Raw genomic sequence first — 26,689 nt, forward strand, 5'->3', positions numbered from 1 at the left:
TTAACTTTTATCTTTAAATAGAGAGATTTCCTGGTTTGATAACCAGGAAAAATAAATTAACGTGAAAGCAGGCGTCATCTTAGGCATAGGTTCTATCTCCATTTTTAAACGTTGTGAGAATTTAACTTTTGATTTTTAATTATTTAAATGTTTTACAGTGGTTGTTGTTTATTTCGATTATTTATGTTTTATAATTATTTGTTCATAAATAATTGTTTATGTTATTTATGTTTTATAATTAATCTTACATTATTTTTTTTATTACTTTTAAAATTGTTTGACTATATATCTTTATATATATATATATATATATATATATATATATATATATATATATATATATATATATATATAAATATATATATATATATATATATATATATATATATATAAATATATATATATATATATATATATATATATATAATATATATATATATATATATATATATATATATATATATATATATATATATATATATATATATATATATATATATGTATATATATATATATAGAGAGAGAGAGAGAGAGAGAGAGAGAGAGAGAGAGAGATTGATAGATAGATAGATGGATAGATAGATAAATAGATAGATAGATAGATAGATAGATAGATAGATAGGTAGATAGCTACTAGGTGGTTTTGTTTATTTATTTTTTGAATTTATTTTATTTTGCTGTTTAAATAAACTGTAATTTCTTTTTATAGAAACTAATCTTTATATATATATATATATATATATATATATATATATATATATATATATATATATATATATATATATATATATATATATATATATATATACACAAATAGTCAAATAAAAGATTTAATACTTAAAAATACTAATAGTCACAAAAAGTTAAAAAATAAGATATAGTACTTATTTGTAAATCAAATTATAAAACTATTTATAAAAAATGTTCCGAAAGATTTAAAACGTATTTTTTGGTTTGAAACTGAAATGGGAAAAATGATTTTGCTATAATTAATTTTCTTTTAAAAAAAAGTTCCATATGCACTATATTTTATGTATCTTCTTACTTTTATAGTAATTTATATGCGTTACTTTGATTTATTTTAAAGAAATACTTCTCATTTAGATTTTTATTAAATTTACTTATAAATATTTCAGGTGTTAGGTTATATGCAGTGGCGGCGTTAGGGTAGGGCCTGGAAGGGCGATGGCCCAGGGCGCCGAATATAAAGAGGGCGAAACTAATTGGTTATTTTACCCTTTGCTTTTTTTTTGAATGGGGTTAAATTGAGCTAGGGGCGCCGTAGAAATCTCGTCCAGGGCGCTGGTAGTACTAAAACCGGCACTGGTTATATGTATATTTATACATGAAGTTTAAGTGTTGGTAATTATTTATTTGGTTGTTTGATGATTTTTGGTCATCATTTTCAAATCTATCATTAAAGGTTTAGTGTGGTCCCTCCGTTTTTTGTTGTATTTAATTCTACAAGCTTGTTTTCGTAAACTAAGGGTTTTTTTAAGTTTTGTTGGTTGACAACTTGCCCACGTAATATTTGCTTAAGTGATGTTACAATGAATTAAGCAAAAGTATGTATGCTTTAGATTTAGTGAATCACCCATTCATAAGTATGGGTGACCTAATAGCTATAGAAATGTCATTATGTAGTAGCTAGTATAAAAAAGTTACGGTATGTAGCTATGAATATTTCGTAACAAAGTAGAAAAGCTAAAAAGCACCGCTTTTTTTTGTTTTTATGTTCTAGATAAGTTTTTATGTTGTAGTAAGCGATATACCTAAGAACTGCAGCTACCATTCTATCGTAATAATGCCGTTAGCCACGAAGCTGCAAAATGGTGCCATGGTTGAAATTAGTTACAATGTTGGGATATGTAGCTACCGATATACAAAAGTAACATCGATCACAACAAAGCTGCGATATGTATACATATTGCTATACATATTGCAACTTTGTACATTGTATAGCGACATGTCGCAATATAATTATAATGTTATGTTTTGCAATATTAGTTCAATTGTAATTATAAATATATTAGATTCAATATTAAGCATTGAACTTTTCAAAACGTTAAAAACAAAATGAAACAATAATGTGAGAAAAAAAATCGCTTAAAATTCGCTATAAATCTATCTATCGTTACATTATTTACCACCTGTCTATACATTCTGTTAAGAAAAAAGTTAGAATTTAGAATTTTCAAATTTATTTTTTTATTTAATTTCTTCATTAAAAATATTCTATCATAATTTAAAACAAGATTTAGTTGTAACTACTTTAGTTATTAGTGGTTTATTTTAACAGCCGTAATTGCTACAATTGGCTAATAACAAAATTAACTAATGATACACTGCTTTTTATTTTGATAATCATGATAATCTTTTTTTTTTATTTTTCAAATGATTTACTTTTTTTCATAACTAATTACTTCTATTGAAGCAAGATATGTAGCATACTTTGATTTCTTAAAACTTGTGTATTTTGTAACCTAATGGTAAAACCAGCGTAGAGGTTCAATATTTTTCTCATTATTTGTTTATCCATGATGCTCTCTGACCGTTAACAAGTTTGTGTTAACGAACTTGTTAACAAAAGACTTCTTCTTAGAGCGGCTTTATGATCAAAAAGAAAAATTATTAATTTAACAGTCATTTACTCTTTATAGTTTAGTCCGTCGGAAGTCATTTAGAACTCCAGATTTTCATTTTTCATTTTCTTTTCATTACGCTCTCCAGACTCAATATTGTTGCACGGACTTCAGATTGAATTAAAATTTGAATCACTGCTCAAAAATGTTCTGTCTAAAAGATTAAGAGAGGCATAATATAATTTTTAGTATCTCGTGTAAAATCTAGACGACTAATACCGCGTTCATACTGACGATAAAACAGGTTGTATTTTTAAACACGTCTTAAGTTTTTGATGTTTTAAACTGTATAAAGCAGCAATAAAACAACATGACGAGGTTTGAAAAAATTTCCCTTATAAGACACACTTTAAAAGTTAGATGAGATTGTTTCTTTATGGTTTTATTTTATTTTTCAAAAAAATATGCAATAATTTTTTGATTTCGCAAAAATTATAGGACTTGAAATATGCACAAATCTGCCAATAGGAATTTCGTTTTGTACATATTGTACAAAAAAACTTTAATATGACCGCAGTGGATACATGGTTATACTGACCACATACATGGTTTTAATTAGGTTATAAAAGTTTAAATTTCTCAGCGTCTAACTTTTTTTTTTTTTTAATAATATGTTATACTTGCTGAGCCCGTTTGCAAAACACGCTAAGTTCGAGTAAATTGATTTTTTTTAAATGACGAAAAATTAACTATTCTTAGTTGCGCATCAAGAAAAATTGATTTCTTCTTTGTCTATTTATAGGGCAAAAAATATTTCGATTGGTTTAATATTTAGATAGATGATAAATTTTATATTATGTGGAGATTATGTTAAGACGAAAATTTTATTTTTGTGACTTAGCGCGCGTTGCAGATTGGCTTCTCAATTTTAACATATTCTGTTTTACTATTATATCATTTTTTATAAAAATATTTTTATTGACGTTCTAAACAGTGTTTCGTTTACAAAGTGTTTTGATATTTTCTCAAAGGTTTTTTTTTCCAAGTGTTTCTTCATAAAAGTTAATACTTTCCGTAAAAATGATAATGCTTTTTTTTTTGAATGCAACTTTCATTTGCAGTCTGATTTATTTTTAATGTTTTGAGCCGATCTGTTTTTATTTTTAATTAATACACTTTAATATAAGTTAGGATTTTTTCCCGTTTTTTTTTAAAGACTAACCTTTTTATTAAGTTTTGTTTGCTCTTCAACTTTGACTGTTACGATTTTTTTTAATAATTTATATTTTAACTTTCATGTTTGTAAAATAAACAAACCAATAGCACTATAGTTAATTGAAAAATATGTCTTGTTTGTTCAGTGCTGAATTGTAAACTTTAATAAATATTTTTGTTTACAAATTAAAAATTAACTTATAAACTTAGTTTTAAATTTTTAAATAATTCTTTACCCTAAGTTTAAGGTAATCGGTTGAGTTTAGTACAACTTTTTTGCAAAATATCTTTTTTAATATAAGCATGAGTGGCCACAATTTTGATACATACATACATACAAACATACATACATACATACATACACACATACATACATACATACATACATACATACATACATACATACATACATACATACATACATACATACATACATACATACATACATACATACATACATACATACATACATACATACATACATACATACATACATACATACATACATACATACATACATACATACATACATACATACATACATACATACATACATACATACATACATACATACATACATACATACATACATACATACATACATACATACATACATACATACATACATACATACATACATACATACATACATACATACATACATACATACATACATACATACATACATACATACATACATACATACATACATACATACATACATACATACATACATACATACATACATACATACATACATACATACATACATACATACATACATACATACATACATACATACATACATACATACATACATACATACATACATACATACATACATACATACATACATACATACATACATACATACATACATACATACATACATACATACATACATACATACATACATACATACATACATACATACATACATACATACATACATACATACATACATACATACATACATACATACATACATACATACATACATACATACATACATACATACATACATACATACATACAAATATTTTGTTTATACATAACTTAAAAGCAAAACAAAGAAAAAAGTAAATATTATTTGAAAAATGAATAATTAATTTTTTATTTTCATTTTTTAGCTTTAAAAAGGTGCGAAGAAAACCGCACAAAAAAATCTAAACAATTAATAGAAAAACTAGGAAAAGAAAACACAGATCTCTCTTTGAAATTAGAAACTTATATTGAAGAAATGGAAGATCTTGATGCAAAAGTTGTACATCTAGAAAAAGAAAGCAAAGAATTAAGAAGGTACTCTTCTATTGCTACGAAAATGGATTTAAAAGGACTAACTGATTTAGAAAAAGAAAAAGAAGAACTGAAAATTAAATTAAAAAAAGAAATAAACCGAAGAGAAAATATTGAAAATGACTTGTTCAAAATAGAAGAAGAATACGAGGAGTTTAAAACGTATGCAGAAAATAATGAAGCTGAACTGAAAAAAAAAATACAAACTCTTATCTCTGACCAAAGGTTTTTTGTAGAAAGTCACGATGCGAGTAATAACCATGTGGCATCTGCATTATACAGCAAGCAGACTTTAATAGAGACTTTGGAAGAAGAAATTAGCATACTTAAAAACCAGCTAAAAACGATGGAGGAGGTAATAAAATATTTTATAGGTCAGCGACGACGCGATACGCGTAGGTACTCTGGTTTTCACCTTTTTTTTTCCAAATATTTGTTTTTTAGGCAGTTTTAACTTTTGGCGATTTTAACGTTTGGCTAAAATTTAACTTTTGATTAATAAAACTTTTCATTGAATATACAGTGAAACGAGGCTTATTGGAAGATCTGCTTATTGAAATGTGTCAAATGCTGACTAGCCGACTATAATCAAATACACAGACCCTTACAATACCCCTTGGTATTAATGATTAATAATACTAAAATACATGATCATAATATGATCATTTATTTTAGTATTATTATTCATTAATACCAGGGGATTATAGTCATTAACTATATTATAGTTAATGTAATTTAGAAATGTTATTACTTAAAGAGACATTTGACGTTAAGCTAATGATAATTGTAGCTAATGATAATATAGTAATAGATAAATGATAATATAGTAATAAAGCTAATGATAATATAGTAATAGGGGTAGGTTGCGTATGTTGAACATATTAACAGTGTATTGTTTTTTCGCAGCCGAAATATTATATTTATATTTACTTTTGCAGGTTATCATAATTTAATCTTTCTTTTTAAAGAATATAAATGAATAGTTCATTTAAGAAAAAATCTTTATACCAAAAATTGCGTTATTTTTAGCACATCTAATCTTCTTCTCTTAGAAAACCAGTTTCCTAAGATGAGCTTTTTTTAATGGAACTCAAAAAAACTCAAAATAGCAAAAAAATAAATTACAAAAAAAATTTAAATAAAATTGTATCTTCAAAGACTTTACTTCAGTAAAAAATAATTATATCAACCATTAAAAAAAACAATAACAAAAATAAATCTCTAAAAAAGTTAACCCTACTATTTTTTGAAAAAACTTTTGCTCTGGAAATACCAAAATAAAGCTGCGGAGAATAACTTTAGAAAAACGCGTTTTTTTTAATAAAAAGCTGCATCTCACCTTGAACGTCTAAAAACTTATCATCTTAACCAACTTCACCAAGCATGACAACAGTTTATGTATTATCTCATACAACTAGCGGAATTATAGTAGATAAGCATAAAATATTGAGGATGTAATAAATTTTTGATGATCTTGTTTCGCTCTGACGTAAATATTGACGTAAATATTGACGTAAATATTGACGTAAATATTGACGTAAATATTGAATAATAAAAAAATAAAACGGGGATGGTAAATTTTTTCAACACTAAAACAATCAAAGGATATTAACTACTCAACGCCGTTAATGCAAGTTCTCAAACTTTTTTGTCTTGTTTGTTCTCGGTGATAACAAACATATTTTTTTTCCGGTCTGCAACATTTGTTTATAAACAATATGATATGTTAAGTTTTAAAAGATATGTTAAGTTTACACAATATATATATATATATATTGTTTAAAACTTAACATATCTTTTGCGATGGAATATGAAAATATGTATATATATTTTCTACAAAAAAATATATATATTCAAATAAAAAATATATATTAATCTATGATAATTTAAAGACCGGAATTTTAGTTAAATAGTTTTATGGCATTATAAAATAGGGATGGCTCACATCACAGTAATGTTTGAATTTTGAGCTTAGACTTTTAAATAAACCTTAAGAGGTTTAACTTTAAAAGTCTAACTAGTCGTATGTCAATTTGTGTGTTCTTCACACTCATATTAATAAAAACTTTCATATAAAATGGAAAAAACAGATTTTAAACTTGAAATAACTAATTTTTTTCGACCTTTAATATGTTTGCAGACATATGACTGGTTAGAAATTAAACAAATAACTTAAAACTTGTTTGAAAAAGTTATTTTCTCAGTTTAATGTTTTATCTTCATTGAGAGCAGCACTATTTTATACCAAAATATGGTCCATCAACTATAAAGCAAAATTTTATATCTAAACTTGAGTAATTTAAAAAAAATTTAACTTTATTTGATTTTAGACAAACTAAAGCGCTAGGAGAAAAAAAAAAAAATTTTTCTAAAAATTATTCGGGTTAAAAAAATGCAGTGAAACATAACCTTTTTATAAAAACGCAAAATTCGTGTACTTTCCAGTACATGCATTAACCGCGTTGAGTATACAATTAATAAATTAAAATAAATGACACCGTCGAACTTGCATGAATATCCTTAACCAAAAAAGTTCGTGAAAAAATCATTAGTCTACCCATAAAAGAGGTTATACCATCTTAGGGACCTGCTCATCTTACGCAACCTTCCCCTTATAATTACAATATTGTAAAAGGACAGAAACAAAATTTGCTTCTTTCCTTTAAATAGCCTCATCTTCATTTAATGAAGATGAGGCTTTTTAAATAAACAATACTGTAATAAATAATAAATATTAAAAATTTGAATTTAAAATTCTTTTAAATTCAAACTTTTATATTCTTTTTAAAGTATTAATAAAAACGCAACACAATATAACAACGTCAAGATATTAAAATCTAATAAAAAATTAAATTGTTAGTAGATCTTTGAAATGAGAACAGTTCTCCATTATATATACACACACATATACACATACACACACAAACACACACACACACACACACACACACACACACACACACACACACACACACACACACACACACACACACATATATATATATATATATATAGGACATGGAAAGACACACACATATATATATATATATATATATATATATATATATATACATATATATATATATATATATATATATATATATATATATATATATATATATATATATATATATATATATATATATATATATATATACATATGAGTTTGAGTTTGATATATTCGCAAAATGCGGTAATAATAAAAAAAATAAAATAAAATGTATATATTTAAATGTTAAATTATTAATTTGACGAAGAGACTCTTCGAGGAGTCTCTATGCTGATTTAACAGTTTATCACATCAAAATAAGATCTAGCGCAGTTACGTAAAACACGTGATGAATTCAGTCTACACTAATTGATTTTTTTTCTTCAAGATTACTTAGATGATTTTGAACGTCTGCAATTGTGAAGCAATTTTCATTAATTTTACATGTTGCTTGAGGACGATTGTGAAATATTGGCATACTGCCATCAGGTTCAGTTTCAAAATCAGACTAAAAACAGTTATTGAGGGTGGAGCAAATTATGTTTATATTTATTGTAATAGTGCCGTTGTCCTCTTCGATTGAACGAAGAGAACCTTTGACTTCTTGTTTACTTCTGGCATGAGCATGCACATTTTTTTGGAAAGATTGACGAGCTTCTCATCGTGGTCTGTTACCGCCTTATTTATGGTCTTCTTTACTAACTTGCAAGCAACTTTATGTTTTGCTCAAAGTGCCTCATGTGTTTTGCGACTAACCGCAATATATTTACCCCAGAGTTTCTCTTTTTTTTGGATAGTTTTAAGTACTTCTGGCGTAATCCACTTGGGTTTGATTTATATAGAACGGTGAAGTTGTTGTTGGAATCAATTTAATGTACAGAGCTTCCATTGAATGTTTTTATCCAATCTATAGATGCTATGCAGGATGATAAGGAATTGTAATCAGCTTTGCTCCAAATAAATTGTTTTTTCATGGGAGTAGTTTTTGTATTGTGCCCCGTCAAAGCAAAGAGTCTGTGTATCGTGCAATGTATTTGACCTCCTGGTGTATAGCCTAGATGATCTGCTCTAGTGATATCTATGGAGCGGTCTTATTTGTCTGAGATTATTAGGTCAAGCGTGCTACTAAAAGGAACATCCCTATGCTGGCGATATGTTGGAAATGTAACCAGCTGTGTAAGATGGCACTCATTGAGGCATTCTTGAAATTTTAGATCGGTTGGGTGCTTGTGGGCTACTTAGGCAATGGTTGCTACAGCACTTCCTTCTTCAATGGATTTGTAAAATGTTTCATGAAGATTGAAATCTCCAAAAAGAAGCATTGACGAGCAGTCTAGTTTTTGAAAAACAGTTTTTGCTGCTAATATTGTAGCTAAAACACAAACAAAGTAGTCATTGTTGTAGTCGTGAGGACGATAAATACAAATGATGAGAATGATATATTTCCCAATTTTAATCACACATGATATTTGTTCAATTTCAGGCAAGTTATGTTGGGCAACATTAGTTTTCTCAGCTACAATACTATCCTTAATGTAGATGGCAACACCGCCTACTCTGCCGATTCTGTCTATACGATGTAGTTGATAACCAGCGATTGATGTAACAGAATTGCTCGTGAACCAGGTTTCTGTAAACCATAGTCCATGCGGTAACAGTGATGGATCTTGGATATTAGCTAACCTGGCAACAAGTTCATCATGTTTATCTTTATTTAGTGAGCATGGGTTGTTGGCCCAGTAATAAAGAGTATCAGAAAAATTGGTAGTTAGTGGATCTCTAAGCAAAGCTTTATTGTGACTATATTGTGGTTGCAAAGTTCGTTTTTTTTTAGCCCGCTTTGGTATTACTGTTTTGATTTTTGATCAATTTTGATATATATATATATATATATATATATATATATATATATATATATATATATATATATATATATATATATATATATATATATATATATATATATATATATATATATATATATATATATATATATATATACATATATATATATATATATATATATATATATATATATATATATATATATATATATATGTATGTATGTGTGTGTATATATATGTGTATATATATTATGTATACATACATATGCGGTAGTGGTGTAGTGGTAAAGCGCTCGCTTCATAAGCGAGAGGTTCCGAGTTCGATCCCCACCACGTCCCTGGTAGTACCGCGCTCAACTTGTTTCTCCGCGCAGCGGCCTTGTTCCTCAAGGTTCGTGTTTCGGAGTTATAGAGTTGAGAGAGGGTTATAACCACTAATAAGTAGCCTCCTCATCTGTAGTGGCCTTCTCGGCCTTGAGGAGGTGAATAACAAAAAAAAAAAAAAAAAAATATATATATATATATAAAGCCTCGCTTTAAATAATCTCTGTTTTCGTTGGAGATATTATGAAAAGCTCTAGTAACATAAAAAAATCGACATTATTGTGTTTATTGAAGATAACAAATAAGCGTTTAATCGATAATTGTTATTATCAATGAACATTAAGTTTAATAAAATATGTATGCAATCATGCTTTTCATAATTTTGTAAAAATAGGTTAAGTTTAGAAAACACCCAGCAAAGATTTTTGCGTCATAAATTAAAAAGATTTAGCAGATAGATTTTCAAATACTTTTATTTAAGATTCAACTAGTAAATTTACACTATACAATCAATTTCTTTATGAGTTTATTGTTGCATCCCAACTTTGGATGCTTCAATTAGCTCATATTTTATAGGTGCATAGTTGCATTCTGGCTCTAAAAGAAAAGGTAAGTACTAAAATTCACAAAATAAATGTTTAAATAACTTTCTTTGATTAGATTCTGTAAAATAAATATTTGAAATTATTAGCCAAAACAAGTTTTCTAAAAATATTTTTTTGTGACTTACATTAACATTACGCTCACAATTTGATATTTTTAAGGAGCACGAAATTCTATTAGAAGAAAATTCTTCCCTTGCAAATGAAAACTCGAAGTTAGAAGAACAGCTTACATTGTGCAAGAAGAAAGTTTCTGATTTAAGGAATAATTTAAACAAAATGAACAATACTTCAAATAAGATTTTGGCTGGTAGCGATCATTATACAACCAACAGTGAAAACCTTAACCACAATAGTAACCAAGATTCTTCAGCAGAAGAAGTAAAAAAATTCAAAGAAGAACTGGAACTAGCCCAAAAATGTTTGGAATCTGCAAATCAAAAAAATTCACAACTCCAGGTTTTTTTGATTTTTATTTGTAAGTGATTTAAGTCTTTTATGTCAATTGAGTGTTTTATCATCTTAAATAAATCATCTCAACAAGATTTTATTTTAAAAATTGACTTATTCTTTAAAAAAATACGACCGTACTAATTCTGCAGTTCGTCTTGTAAAGTATTTAACTGGTTAAAAACTGTTATAAAGAAATACTACACATCATTTTTTTTTGCTCTTTAAAATGAGTAAATAATATTTTTTATTTTAAAGAAAAAAAGTTGTGACGTCACAAATTTGGTGTAGCAAAAAAATAGAAGTTTTCGGTCGAAAATTAACATTCTATTAAGTAAATGCAAGGGCAGATCCAACATCTTTTAATTTTTGAGATAGCTAACTTCAAGACATTAGGCAAACTAAACATTTATATGTTTATACTTATATTAAATATAATCGGGATTCCTACTTTATATGGTAATAATTTTTGAATTAAAATTCAGTGTACTTTTTGCTTCAATCATTAAAATTATACGCTCAGCATCCTTATTTGATATAAGAAGAAAAATGTATTTGTTTGGAGTTTGCCCTGTAAAATAATTCTTACTTTCAAGCTTTGCTAGTTAATTTTTTTATTTGAAAACAAAATTATAATAACTACAAATATGGTTTTATGGGTAGTGGGATTCTATTTTGGAAATTTTTTCAAATTTTTTATATAAAAATGTGCGCATAAAGAAAATACTCCACTCACCAAACTCTTTTAAATGTAATTCTTTGGTAAAATGACGGTGAAGAAATAATATAGGTTATAGTATTGAGACTTCGCTATACTTACTTTGAAGTAAGAACATTATTAACGGTAAAGACTACTCCTAACTGTATCGGCAATGTTGATTGCGGCCTCACGGTGGAAAGCAATGCTTGTGAACTTGATGTTTGTTTTAATGTTACAGAATTAGAACTTTGATAAATACCTTTAGCAAAAAGGATGTACAGATGTTATCCTTGTCAATGACATCTAACAAAGGGTAGATATTTTTTAGATAGTATTATCGTCAGTTGTTTATGATTATTAAGTTCTTTATACAATCATTCCATTGTTTACCTGCTGCAATTATAATTCTATATTTTTCGTCCTCTACGCTTTATTTTTGTACTGCACCGAGAGAATATATTTCTCCTCATGTTTGCATTATTTTATTTTTTAAAACTCGAACGCAGTGTAAATATCAATATCATCCTCGAGTTTCATACATGTTGAGCTTTTCTGTTAAACTAGAATTCCATAACTTGATCTAGCGACATATATTTGTTTGAACTTTTATGAAATTCAAAATTTGAACATATATGAAATTGTTTCCATCAATATAGCGAAGTGTGCACATATTTCTGCAATAAAAACATTTTTCTTTAAAATTAAAATCAAACTATTCTGATCAAACTTTACGTTTTCTTTTTCTAAAAGTTTCTGCTGATGGTCGCAATTTTGTAATTGGTTTTGATTTGTTTCATAATTCAATTTGACATGATGAGTGAATATAAACCTTTTCTGCTGTCCCTTGTTTTTTATGCAGTTTATGTAGAAACAAACAATTTGTTTGTTGACAGCATTTGTTCCAACTCACTTTATTTCCACCCCTCCCCTAACTTTTCTCCTTGGGATAAATTTTTTTCTTTTTTTCTTTACTTGACACATACACACAGTACTTACTTTATTTGTTCAAGTCTATAAATTTACAGTTTTGCTAGGAACTAAATTTAAAAACGTTTACAAATCAAACTTTTCGGAATCAAAACATATATTTAGAGTCGTTTGTATTATCACTTGTAAGAAAAGATAATTTTCACAATAATCTCATAATAATAAATCATTTATTATTATATAATTGTTAAATTTTTTAAAAAATATGACAGGTAATTTACTCAAAAGATTTTGATTAAAATATCCAACACCAAAACAAGCAATTATATTTTGAATACATTAAAAATATTACATTCTAATAACTTTAGAGTTATTTAGAATGGCATCAATTTATTTCTCTGTGCATTTTTATTCTAGGAGCAAAAAAGAAAATATATTTAACAGTTTTGATTATTTAAATAAAAATATTAGTACTATTACAGTGCAATTTATTGTATAACATGTTTTTAATTCATTGGCAATATTTAAAGTTTCGTGTTTTACTCTCTCATCTTTTTGACATCATTTTATTTTTTCTCCCTGAAATAAAAAGTAATACCAAAAACTCATTTTAACAGAAATAAAAATTTCGAACCAGTTATGTCTTTATAAGAACTATTTTTACCCATTTTATCTAAAGTTATACCGGACTAAATACAAAAACGACAATATCAAATACGATAGTTCTAATACAATAGGACAATTATGACAGAACCTAATATTTTTTATTATACTAGTTTTAAATGCTTACTTGCCTTATTAAAATGGCTTCTAAGTTTTGGTGACAGCTAAAACAGCTACTATGATTTGATGTTTTTTTTTTACAAGGATAAATGAGTTAGTAGTATATATAGTATAATTTTTTTACAATGATTAATGAGATAGTAGTATATATAGTATAATTAATATATAAATACATAAATGGGTATAAGTAATCATTTTTAGAAACATGGTTTTAAATTAGAATAAAGACTTTTAATCGTGTAACCATAAAAAATAAACTTATAATCAGTATATAATAAATAAAAAATATGTCACAGTTTACACTATTCATAAAGTTTGTTAGTCATCATTATATACTTTATGACCAACATAATAAGGCCAACAATGCTTTGTAATAAAGTTTTAATAATTAGCAACAAAACCGTAAATAACCATCAGAATGTTTAAATCACAAAAATAAAGCTAACCATACAATATTAATTATAACTAAAAGTTACCACTAGCCAAATTCATATTTGTCATCTCTAGTTCCATAACTTTCACATTTAGAATGTTTTTAGTGTATCTGATGATATAAATTGTTTAAAGAAGTTGGAAATCAGATATTTTACCAATGATTATGTTGCCAAAGTTTTTTAATTACAACATTTCATTGTGTTGCTAAAATAAAAATTTATCTTCCTTTAAAATGTTATTTGTTATTTCTTAGACTACATTCATTAATGTGACATGACGTTTGATTTTAAAAAAATGGTTAGTTTTTAGTTCAGAATCATAAGATTGTAAAATAGAGAGTAGCGCATCAGTGCATAACATTTGCAGCAGACAACGAATATGATATTGAAATAGACTATGAAAGCATTGCACATGACTTATATTTCCTTCTGGCTGGATTTTTACTTCTTGTAAAATAGAGCCTGAACTTAAACCATCCAGGCGTAATTGTCTAGAAAATTTGGTTGGGTCAATGGTTGCATTTAAGGTTGTTTTTTTTTTTTTTAAATTTTCTTCCTTGTATGTGTATTTCTTAAAATACTTCAAGTAACTCTAATACTTTTTGGTTTGTCCGAATTTTAGTGTGGTAGTTGACTACCTGTTATTCTTTCTACGGTAAAAATGAACTTTCAGTGTTGCCAAAATTATATAACTAGTATCAAAAAGTTCGGGCCACACAACTCTAAGAAATGTTAACAGCGTTTGCACCATTTGTTTATTGATACTTTCATATAATGTTTTATTGTTTTTAGATTTTTTTGTACTGTTTTTTATATACACTATCTAATAGAATTGTTTGTTTTGAGTAAAAACTTTATATTCTTTAGTATATTAGTAGTTTAATTGTTGCAAGGTTAAAATGGCGTTTTAACTATCTTAAGCATTGATGAAGTATTTCTTTTATCTTTTGTCTGAATTAATGAGTACTATAAAAAAGTGGTCTGCATCATGTTCAGCAAGTGAATAATGTTATCAAAAGGGATATCTATAGTTTAAATGATGATAAACAAATAATTTTCTAACTTCAGATATAATATTTTGTACATATGTAGTGCATCATTGGTTTTCTATTTTAAAGCATGTAATGCATTTTTTTTTTGTTATTAAAGTGACATCTTTTTAAAGTAAGAATCTTTTAAAATAAGACTTAACAGTAGCTATAACAGTTTTGCAACTTTTTGTTTTTACTTTAGTAGGTTCATCTTTTATACTTTTGAGGCGATTCATTGGTATAGAACTTTTCTTTGTTCTGTGGTGATTGTATACGAATACTACACCAGACCACAGCAGATTAGATCTGACTACACCGGGCCACACCGAAGTATAAAAAACCGTTTTAGTTGAGGAAATTATGTGTATTTTATAATTATGATACAAATATACAAAAAGCTACATAAAAAAAAATCATTTTATTAGTTTAATCTTTTTTAATTTTCAATTCAACTTTTGCAATCGTCATTTTTGTATATATTTACAAGTTTAATATATTCCGTTAGTCATTATTTTATATCATTGATTACTAAATCAGTAAATTTACCAGTGTTTAATATTAGGCTAAAGATAACTTTTTAGGCTAAAGATAACTTTTTAGGCTAAAGATAACTTTTTAGCATAACATAATTTAACCACTCACTTTAACTCATCTTTAGAATCTTGAATTTTTTCTTGTCATTTATCTAAACGTGTAGATTTGCTTAAAAATTATCATTGTTTTAATTGAATGTCTTCTATTCTTCATCTGAAACTGGCGAGTTTGAGTTGGATAGCTTTATCTGATTGTTGCAGTTTTATAATTAAAATTTGATTTTAATTTCAAAATAGTAATAAAAAACAGATTTGTCATTAAAATACATAGTTTTACTTGAAAGTACACAATAAAAGTTACGAAAACTTTTAATTTTCAATATTTAAAAATTGATTTTTTTTTTTTTTTTTGTAATAGATTAATTTTATATCACAAATATGACATACACATGATTACCTCTAATAAATTAAACCCCAATGTGGTTTGATGTTGATCAGTATGGTCTGATGTGGTCCGTTTTAGTCTTGTGTAGTATTCGTATACACCGTTCTGTGATACCACTTTGAAAGATGATCGTTGAAAAATACCACTCCAGAGGGTTTTAACGGTCGCTCCACAAGATTTCATTATTTCATTTCATTTATATCTGTAAAAGTTTTAACCGAAAACAACTTATCTGTCCTGAAACATTTTGAAAACCTTTACCTCATGCTGGTTTTTTAGGCAGGGCTTTTTTTCTCATTAAATTGTTAACCGCTAACCAAAGAACAAAAGAACCAAAGTTCGTCGGTTAATGTCTATTTAACAGTAATTTAGAGTACTTTGATGTGTCGCATTCAAATGTGTAGTCTCTATTTGTTTTCTTTCTTAAATTAAAAATTAACTCTAGACATAGGTATTTTTAATTTTATTTTAAAGCCCCTCAACGGTACCAATTTCGGTTTGACCAATACTTTTCAACTATTCTAGAAGTAAATGATTTAACAAATCATTTTGATTTCTTATTTTTTTATAGTGTAAATTGTACACTTGTTTAGTATTTAAATATTTAATATTTAAATAAATTTAATATCATAATTTAATATTGGAATAAAATTAATATAACACTTATGTTGTTTGGCTTCTACGAAAATTTAGCCATTATGGTTTATTTTTTTCCCAAATGCAAAATATAAAACGCGTTAAGTGAATTTAGCTAATGTATTGTTATTTTTTTTGATGGGTTTTGGAAATAGTCGGTTAATGTTTTAAAAGATAATTTTTTATTTCTAATTTTAAATGTAGAATGAAGCTGAGCAAAAACAATTGCAACACGAAAATGCCTTTGCCGTTTTGCAAAAAAGAAACGAAGACCAAGAACAATCTATTATTAAATTAAAAGAATTGAACCACGACTACGAAAAACAACTTCTAAATTTCCAGGGATGGGACATTGAAACCGTGAGGAGACTGAGCATAGATATAAGTGAATTGTTAGTTTTTTTATATTAATAAAGAAATTATTAAGAATATTTTTTATTAGGAAACTTCAACATTTGATCAGTAGTTTTGAAATAAGAAAGTTTATATAAAAATGATCTCTGAATAAACAGTTATAAACCATAAACATTAGGAACCGTACACATTATATATGTTTTCATTTTATATGCAGAGGACAAACCAACGCTCTTATTACAAGAATGATGAATAACTTTGAAGTAGAAAGAGAAGATTACGAAAGCAAGATTAAACAGTTAAACTCAAAAGTAAGTTAATTCTTAACAGAATTTTTTTTATGGCTAGCATAATAATTAAACAAATGAATATTAATTATGATAAATATTGATTAAATATAACTGTTTATAAATATTGTTTGTGCATAAAAAACTTATAGCCGTATTAACCAAATTAGATATACAACTTAGAACAACAGCTCAATACGCTTAATTATATAAACGAAAACAGATCTGTGAACAGTAATTCAATACCATCACCTGAGACAACACCACCTGTAGCTATAAAAAATGGGGAATTTCGTGATTCAATGATTAATACAAAAAAGTTAAACAACTTTACTGATGAAAACCAAGGCAAGTTAACTGTTTTATTGTTTATAATTGCAATTTGCAATGAAATTTATATGCTTTATATTTAAAACACGTTTTACTTACCTAGATTCATTAAGTGATCGTGAGCTCCGAAGGATATCTTATAAACTAGCTGACGGTAACTGGAGTAGACTGCCTCATGAACTAAACGCTAATTCACTTCAAGTTGCGCAAATAATGAACGCTCAAATTCATGAAAAAGAAAAAGTTTACAACTTGTTAGTTCTTTGGAGAAATGGGAACCAAGGTGATCGAACTGAACAGTTAGAAAAACTAGAAGAATTGGTTGACTCTATTAAGCGTAAAGATTTAATTAGTTTTCTAAAAGAAGTAGGAGGTGTAAGTCGTAAGAAAGAAAATGGTTTCAGAAACACATTTAAGAAAATGAAAAAATCGGTTAGACGATAATTCCAGTTGCTACTAAAATTATGATCCACAGAAAAAACTTGCGCACTGTCTTGAATGAAACTTGCGAGCACGAAAAACTTGCAAATAAACTTAAATCATAAATTACAAAAAAGGGTTCGGAGAAATTTAGATAAAGTTTGTCGTTACCAATGTTCTCAGAGGTGCAATCGTCATGGTTTCGTATAGAGAATAAAATAAATCAAAAGAAAATCTTTTAATGACTGCAAGCTTTTTTTCTTAAAAGAATGATAAACTTCATTGTTTTAGAGAAACGTCTGCCTCAAACCGTGTGAAGATAGATAAAAAATACAATAATGTCTAGCTGCAATAATTTTTCTGCTTAATATGAAACTATTCACAAGTGAAATATCAAATTCTTTATTTAAAATTACGTGTTTGAGTTGTTTAAAAAGTTGTTTACGATATAAGCTAAACAAGGCTATTGCTCAAGTCCTATTTTCATTAAAGTAAACCTGTACATGCTGTAAATATAAACCAGCGTAGTTGAGTTTCAGGTGAAAGTGGTGTGAATGCATTACAAAACCTAAGTGTTTTGTAATTCTTTTTTTTTTTTTTTTTTTTTTGTTCTTTTTATTACATTTTAAATAAGCATTTCATTATGATATTTAAAATACAAATATATAATAATTAAAAAATGTATATATTAAAGTTAATTTATTAAAAAATTAAAAAATTTATTATTATTATATTTATTATTAAAAATTATTTAAAAATTATTAAAAAATAGTATTATTAAATTATTTTATTAAATATTAAAAAATTATTATTATTATTATTAAAAAACATTATTGTTATTAAAAGTAAAAAATAAATTATTATTAAAACGTTATTAAAAAATAAAAGAACGCGGGGACTCGTAGAAGACCATAAGGTCTTGTTGTCGAGTACTGCTAAGAATTGTTCTTGTTAAAATTTATAAGATACTTACAAGATAACAAATAAGTAACGAAGTAAGAAGCTTAAAATGTTCCATTTTAAATACAAAATGCGTTATATCTATTATATATGTAGATTACAGTTGTTAATGATATATATATATATATATATATATATATATATATATATATATATATATATATATATATATATATATATATATATATATATATATATATATATATATATATATATATATATATATATATATATATATATATATATATATATATATATATAAATATATATATAATTTTTATAAACTCATGTTAAAATAGAGGGTAAAAAAGAAGATTACTAAAAAATATCAGAAGTATATTGTTAAGCTTTCGATTGTTAAAATGAGTTCTTTGAGCTTTCGTTTAAAAAGAAAGTAGCTACTTTGATGAATAAAATTCTCAGTAAAATTTTTTTTAACTATTTTTTTCCATAAAAATGGTCCGCGATAATCAATACAAAATTTAGAAAGATTTGTTTGAAAATTGGGCTGCTTAATTAAATTATCATTGCGTAAAATGTATTTTTATCTTTTGATGAATAAAAATAATGGAAGGAAATCGGGGATGAATTGGTTTTACATTTAAACATAAAACAAAGAATATTGAAAATATTAAGCTCATATATATAAAAAAATTTTATTCAAAATAATAGAGGCTTTGCATGAGTATAACGTTCTTTAAAATATATAAGACGTGCTACATGCTTCTGCTGACAATAAAGAGATTTAAGTTTATTTTTATTTGTACTACCCTTAGCTAGGTACTTTGATAAAAAATTCAATATAATAATACAATTACAAAACTTATGCTGTTACATAGAGCTTAATGAGAGCTATCCAATGACGCCTAATTTGCCTGTCTATGTTAACTATGACGGAAGTTATGATTTTTTTTCCGCGTGTAAAAGTGGCAATTTCTGCTATAGAAAATTAAGAAAAACCGTGACCAATATTTTGCGTTACTGGCACTAAAAACTGCATAAGTAAAAAACCGACTGAGATAATGTAATAAATTTAAAACAGTGATTCATCATTATTAGATCTTTAATTTATTAAATTTTTTATGGATCAAATAGCTTATTTTCATCTTATCAGATACAAAAAACAAAGTAGAGTGGGGGTGAATTTTGACGAGGATGCAATTTAAAAATTAATAGTTCACAAACTAAGTGCAAAGAAGACTTATTTTTCTAACGTATATGACTCATTACATTAACTTTATGTTTAAGGTACAAATTACTAGTCTGCTGAAAGGAGGCTCATATAAATATTAATTATCAATATAATATTGAAAATCTTTTAAAATGGAGTAAAATTGACAACAACATAAAGTTAAACACAATTAATCATAAAAAATGATACGTTCAAAAGAACAAAAAAATTAAAATATATAACTAAAATAAAATACTATTGTAAACATTTGTCTAATATTTAAATACCGGTAACTTAATGCAGAACCTGAATCAATAGAAAACTAAATCACCAAGAGCAACGTCAGCCAAGAGGCTATCTACTGGTATTTTAAAGTCTTCTGCATCATCTTCTTCTTCATCCTCTTTCCAATATGCAATTCTAGAACTAACAACTTTTCCAGTAACAGGTGGTAACTTCATAACTATTCTTCCCTTATAAGCTACTTCATCCCCCTCCTCATTCCATAAATGTTCAACTCTAGCTCCTTCAATTTTAACTGGATTCTCATTTAACATTTCTAATACTTTGACTCTTTGGTATTCTGAGAGTGAAGAGAAAATGGAATTATGTACAATATCTAAACTATTTTCTAAAATAAGTTTTTTTATATCTCTAGCTAATCTATTTCTCTGTTCCATTTCTCTTTTCTGACCTTTTTCTTTTAACCGTAACTTTGCTAACTCTTCTCCTCTCAACCTTCTCTCTTTACTTTGTTTTCTTGAAACTGCCCCCCTAGATATACAAAATTTAACTATTTTTTCTTGCTCTTTTTTTGTATTATTACACAGCCAGTCCAGAGATTTGTTCACCTTCACCTTTGTCTTGCCATCTAACAATGAAATTTCAGCATTAGGCGCCCTGCGAGTAAAAAAGTCTATCATGCCAAGGGTTTTCTCAGCCCAAATATTATTAATAGGGGCACTAACTGCCTTATCTTGCATGAACTGGCTCGGTGTAGAGAGTTCAACAGTCAAGTACCTTGACAGCTGCCTTTTTAAAACTGTCACTGTAGCATTAGCTATTATTCTTAAAACAGAAAGCAATTGCTCCAAATACTTTCCTTCAATAATGCGTAATGTAACCAATGTCTCATCAGAAATCAGTGGGCGACCAAATGCATCTAACTGTGACGACAATAGAAATTCCGGCTCATTACAAAGTATTTCCACAACCTTAATTGCAGATTTGAGATACTCAGCCTAAAAAGAAGTTATTTTTTATTAGAAGTTATTTTTTTAGATCATAAATTAATACATGCATTAAATGTTTAAGTTACATTGTAAGAATAAAAAAATTGCATACCAATTCAAAATAGTTTCTTTGTTTTTCCTCTGCATAAAAAAGGGCCATCCAAGGTCCAGTTAAGAATTTGCCCCAGAGTCCAAGGGCTTGTAGATGGATCACTATCTCCTCATTCTTGAAATCTCTTAGTAGAGATGTCCTCAGTAAAGTCGTGTTGTTGCAGTACTTCTCCAGATAGTTGACTAGTATTTGTCTGTGCCTAAAAATAGAATAAAACAAATTATGCATTTGCTATTGGAAAATCAAATGCATGGACTAGATAGTTGAATACCAATTGTCAGTACCTGTATACAATGCCAGCTGAACAAAACAGTATGTGCAATCGGTTGCCAACATACCTTGGAAAAGTACTGCAAGATAATCCACTTTGCTTGAGAAAGGATTTAAAACCATGCGGATCTCCTTTGGCCTTGTATCTGAAATACAATAATGCAGATTTAAAATATAGCAAGCAATTAAACTCTGATTTTATAAAAAAAGTAACAATATGCAGTTTGTTTACATTATTTGGATCAAATACATAATTCAAACATTGACCTTAACTTTGAAATGCTGTACAAAAGATTTGCAGCTCTGCAATCTGACCCATAAGTGGTACTGGGTATTGTATCATTCAGCTTTTGAAGTGCTTTCCTGGTCTCACTGGCTATTCCATCAAGTGGATGCAGATAACAGTTTAACTCTAACAGCTCTTTTTCAAGTATGCTGTTTAGCTTCACAACTGCTGCATGGTTAGTCGAGGCCCTGTCTGTCAACGTTGACATTATTTTGCCCATTAGTTTTTTCCTTACATCAGCAATCTCTAATTTATAATATGCTGCATATATGTTGGCTAAATCCTCAATGGTATCAGTAAGGTGTTTTACATAGTCCTCTGCCTTGCCTCCTAGTAGCAAAATGAATTTGATTTATGTGAATGCCCTTAATTGTTGTTGCATCAAATGCTAATGTCACAACATCAGCATTTATTATTGTTTCTGCCACTTGTAGCAGAGCAATTACTCCCATTTCTCTGGACATCTGCGCAATCGTTGACAGATTGGGGAGATCTTGAGGCTTCAAATTCACGTAACCAAGACTTGCACATGACATGATCACTTTAGGTATGGCATCTACAGGCACATTGCACAATTCTAATGTCAGGATCTTCTTCTTACAACTTTTATTTTCTTTAACCAAACTTTTGCATTTGAGGTTCAACTTTTTCAAGGATTTTGTTAAAGATATAGCATCAGCTTCATATTTTTGGGCCTTCAACTGATATTTTGAGATCCGGCGTGAGGTTCTTTTAATTAGTTAGTTTACTCTCTTAACTTAAAAAGTCTTACTGATTGTTGTTTTCTCTTTTTTTACTGTTTTGATCACTGTCCTAAGCTTTTTGTTTTGAGTAAGTAAGGCTTTATTATAAAGTTTCCTTTTTTCACAGGAATGACATTCTCTGTTAATCCTTGTCTTTAATAGAGACACAGAAGGAGCTGTCTTTGGCTGAACAGGGAGAAGTGATGCCCTGGCTAGCGGAAACTTGAAGTCTTCACTTAAAAAAACAACTATCCTATCCCAGCTATAATGTATGTGTCTTTTAAAAAACTGGATTTTTTCGTTAACTCTCAGAATTGATAGTGTTAATGATGAAACTTTACATTCACTTTTACTAAATTGCTGAATTAAATATTTAGCTGTTTCTGTAGCATTTCTGTTCTGTTTTAAAAAAACATTGTACACAAAACCATTTGAAAGTATTTTATACTTATGGGAACCAAGAAGATCTTCAAAGTCTTTTGCCTTTTTAATTATTTTCTCCATGTCACAAAAACAAGTTATTGTAAAAAACTGAAATAAAAAAAAAGGGATTTATATATTTAATAATTAACAAGGCAACGTAATAAAAACAAAGAAAAACTACTAAGTATTAATTTTTAAATAAATCTTATTTATCGTAGATTAGCAACTAATCTACGATAAATAAGACATAGCTATTTCAATTATATTATTATTGATTTATTAATTATTATGCCATTTAAGCTAAGCACAATTTACTACACTTTATAATCATTATAACTAAGTAAAAAAAATGTCAAATTTTATGAAATTAGAATTCAACTATATTTAAAAAAAATAACAATAGTAGTTTAAGAAACTTGTGTTGAAACTTGTATTTATTCTAAATTGGATTGTGCAACACCACAAATGCCCATTATCGGTATTAATAACCGGTTACTTGTGGGTAAGTTCGTTGGGAAGCATTTATTTTTAAAATTGGGTAATTTATTTACATAAAAAATACACAAAAGTAAATTAGATACATACATCCTTATGAAAATTTAATAAAAAAATGACTATCTAGCACAAAAAGCAAAAAATTTCGAAAATAAAAACTTACCTTGTTTTGAAAATCAAATTTTTCTCCAACAACACACTGGATGAAGGATTTCCAAGTTATTTATAAAAAGATTAAGTATTCAATATTGAAATACAAACAAGCCTATTTTAAAATCTAAAGAATTTAAAGAGCAGTCTGGTTTTAAAAAAACACACTATCCAGAGATGACTAAAAATCGGGTTTATCTAAGTATATGAAAAACCAAGTGCAATTTCCGACTAAAGTTACGGCCGATATTAAAGTACCTACCTTAGCAATGTTTGCATAGTTTATGTGACAATGAATAAATGAGTGATATAATTGTACTAAAATATGTTTATTTAAAACAAATTGCTTTGTACAATATTCCTATACTTTTTTAAATTTTACTTGATAAATTTTTTATGATATTTTTTCATGTAAGATTTTCAACTATACAAACACCTAGAAGGTTGGTTAATTTTACATTTTAATTTTTTATATCGTCAATAAAAAGTTGAGGTATGCTAATTGGCAGTTTATGCTTAGATAAGAGGATGATTAGAGGATGGAAAAGAGTCCATTTAGCTTTATTAATGTCAAGATATAATTTATTAGTCTTAAACGAGTCAGATATTTTGATTAACTCAATGTTCACGTAATGAAATATAGTAGGAATGCATTTAAGTGACATGAATAAATTAGTGTCATCAGACACAAATTATTCATGTCACTAAATGCATTCAAATCCGAGGCTTTGTATAAATCAATTAAATAAATTATATAATTGTTAATAAACTTATATAAATAAGGAAAGAAAAAGGTCCTAATATGTATCCTTGAGGAACTCCACATGTAATATTTAATAAATTTGATGAAAATGTTTCATCGGCGTAAACAAATTGTTTTTCGATTAGTTAAAAAACTTTTCAACCATTTTAAAAGATTGCCTGTGATACCATAATATTTTAATTTTTTAAAAAGAATTTTATGATCAATGAATTTTATGATCAATACGCTTTTGCTAAATCAATAAATACTCCCAATGTGAATTTAGAATTGTTAAATAAGTCTGATATACTTCTTGTAAGCTGAATAATAGCATGCTCTGTTGAGTTATTTTTTTAAAGTCCATATTGCATGTTTTATAATACTTTGTTTGACAAAAGGTGATTGTATATTCTGCTGTACAAAACTCTTTCTAAAACTTTAGAAAGAACAGAGAGAATGGAAATTGGACGTTAGTTTTTCTCCTTCTTTAAATATTGGAATATTTTTTGCTATTATTAAATTATCAGAAAAGCTCCCTGAGTAAAAAAACATTTAAAAATTTGGAAAAGTATGTTTTTTAAAACGTCAAAACAGCTAATAATAACATTCCCATTGACATCATCTGGACCAACTGCTTTATTTGACTTTAGCAATTTGAAAGCACAAACTCTTCAAAAGATAAATCAAAAAAATTTAGATACGATTTTAGAGGGTCAAGTGTTGCGTTTAATAATTTTTTAGGATTTGGAATTTTTTCGGCTGGGTTTGGTTCTACTGATACAAAATATTTATTAAATTAGGAAGCAATTGTTTTTTGGTTAAGAAAAAGATTTTCATCTACTTTAATAACTGAGGGCAAAGGTTTTGTTTATTAGTTGCCAAGTACGTTTAAAGTTTCATTTGTAGTTTGCAAGAAAATCAGTGTAGTTTATTTTTTATGAATTTTAGGCGTTCAAATTATCTTACGTAATTTTTATAAATGGTCTTACTCTCAGTTGTTTTTGATTTAAAGTATTTGAAATAAAGTTTTTGTTTAATTTTAGAAGATTTTAGAATACCCTTAGTAATCCATGCGGTTTAATTTTTTTATGTTTGTAAGTTACTTCTACATGGGCAGGGTTGAAAAGTAATGTTTTTGTCACGGAAGGAAATGGATTCACTAAATTGTAAATAAAAAAAACAAAAACGCGTAGATCGTTCTGATGATATTTTAGAAACTACCTATAAAACAATAGTAATTGGGATTAAAGACATTATTTGTAGAGTTCTAAAGTTTCTGCTATAGGCCCTCAAAACTTGTGTCACGGAAGGAACGATAGAAAGGTTGTAAAATTAACTTTCTACTTAGGGTTTAAATTCTTTCAAACTTAATAGAGATATAGCAAAAATAAAAGTTCTTTTAAAAAGGTATAAGACCTTTAAGTTAAACTCACAAAAGTGTTCTTGGCAAATATTAAAAATTTTATTTTTATTCCAAATCAATTAAAGTCATTTGATGTCATGGAAGTACAAAAAGTACATATGGGCAATTCCATTTTTAACTTACGTTACACGCGCAACAACTTTATCAAATATTTGCATATTTAAACTGTAAATTAAGTTTTTAGCTGATTTTTATGAAAGCTGCCAGTCTAAAGAATAAAACAAGCTAAAAAGTTTTGAGTCTGGCCAAAAGAGGGCGAATTTATTACCAAAAATGCCACTTAACTTACGTTACGCAGAAAACAAGGTAAAAAAAGTGTTGCAATTTTTAGGGCGAATATTTGCGAACCATTAATGCGGATCGTGTTAGAAATTTTTACAAGATTTTGAGAATTCAATACTAATTACAATAATAAAAAAAATATTACCAGAGGTGACCGGCTAAGAAAGATATACTTGTTTTCTTGATACTAGGTTTTTAACTTATTTTACATCACTTAC

At 27.1% G+C, this 26,689-nt stretch overlaps 1 protein-coding gene and 1 long non-coding RNA gene across 2 annotated transcripts in view; one reads left to right on the forward strand and one right to left on the reverse strand.

Annotated features, from left to right (window-relative positions):
- LOC100200969 (paramyosin) overlaps positions 1-18,573 on the forward strand; it is a 39,289-nt gene extending 20,716 nt beyond the window's left edge. Inside the window, exons 3-8 of the mRNA XM_065795329.1 lie at positions 4,928-5,448; positions 11,015-11,311; positions 16,996-17,183; positions 17,363-17,456; positions 17,603-17,780; positions 17,866-18,573. Coding sequence (XP_065651401.1) covers positions 4,928-5,448; positions 11,015-11,311; positions 16,996-17,183; positions 17,363-17,456; positions 17,603-17,780; positions 17,866-18,206 — 1,619 coding nt within the window. The 3' untranslated portion in view covers positions 18,207-18,573. The remainder of the gene's footprint in view (positions 1-4,927; positions 5,449-11,014; positions 11,312-16,995; positions 17,184-17,362; positions 17,457-17,602; positions 17,781-17,865) is intronic.
- Positions 18,574-21,684: 3,111 nt separating this feature from the next.
- Positions 21,685-22,326, reverse strand: LOC136078961 (uncharacterized). Its single transcript, XR_010637820.1, has 3 exons — positions 22,195-22,326; positions 21,942-22,073; positions 21,685-21,856 (listed from the first exon to the last, which is right to left on the reverse strand). It is a non-coding gene; the product is annotated as an uncharacterized LOC136078961 (long non-coding RNA).
- Positions 22,327-26,689: the final 4,363 nt, after the last annotated feature.

Source organism: Hydra vulgaris, chromosome 04 (genome assembly GCF_038396675.1).
Source record: "Hydra vulgaris chromosome 04, alternate assembly HydraT2T_AEP".
Lineage (NCBI taxonomy): Eukaryota > Metazoa > Cnidaria > Hydrozoa > Anthoathecata > Hydridae > Hydra > Hydra vulgaris.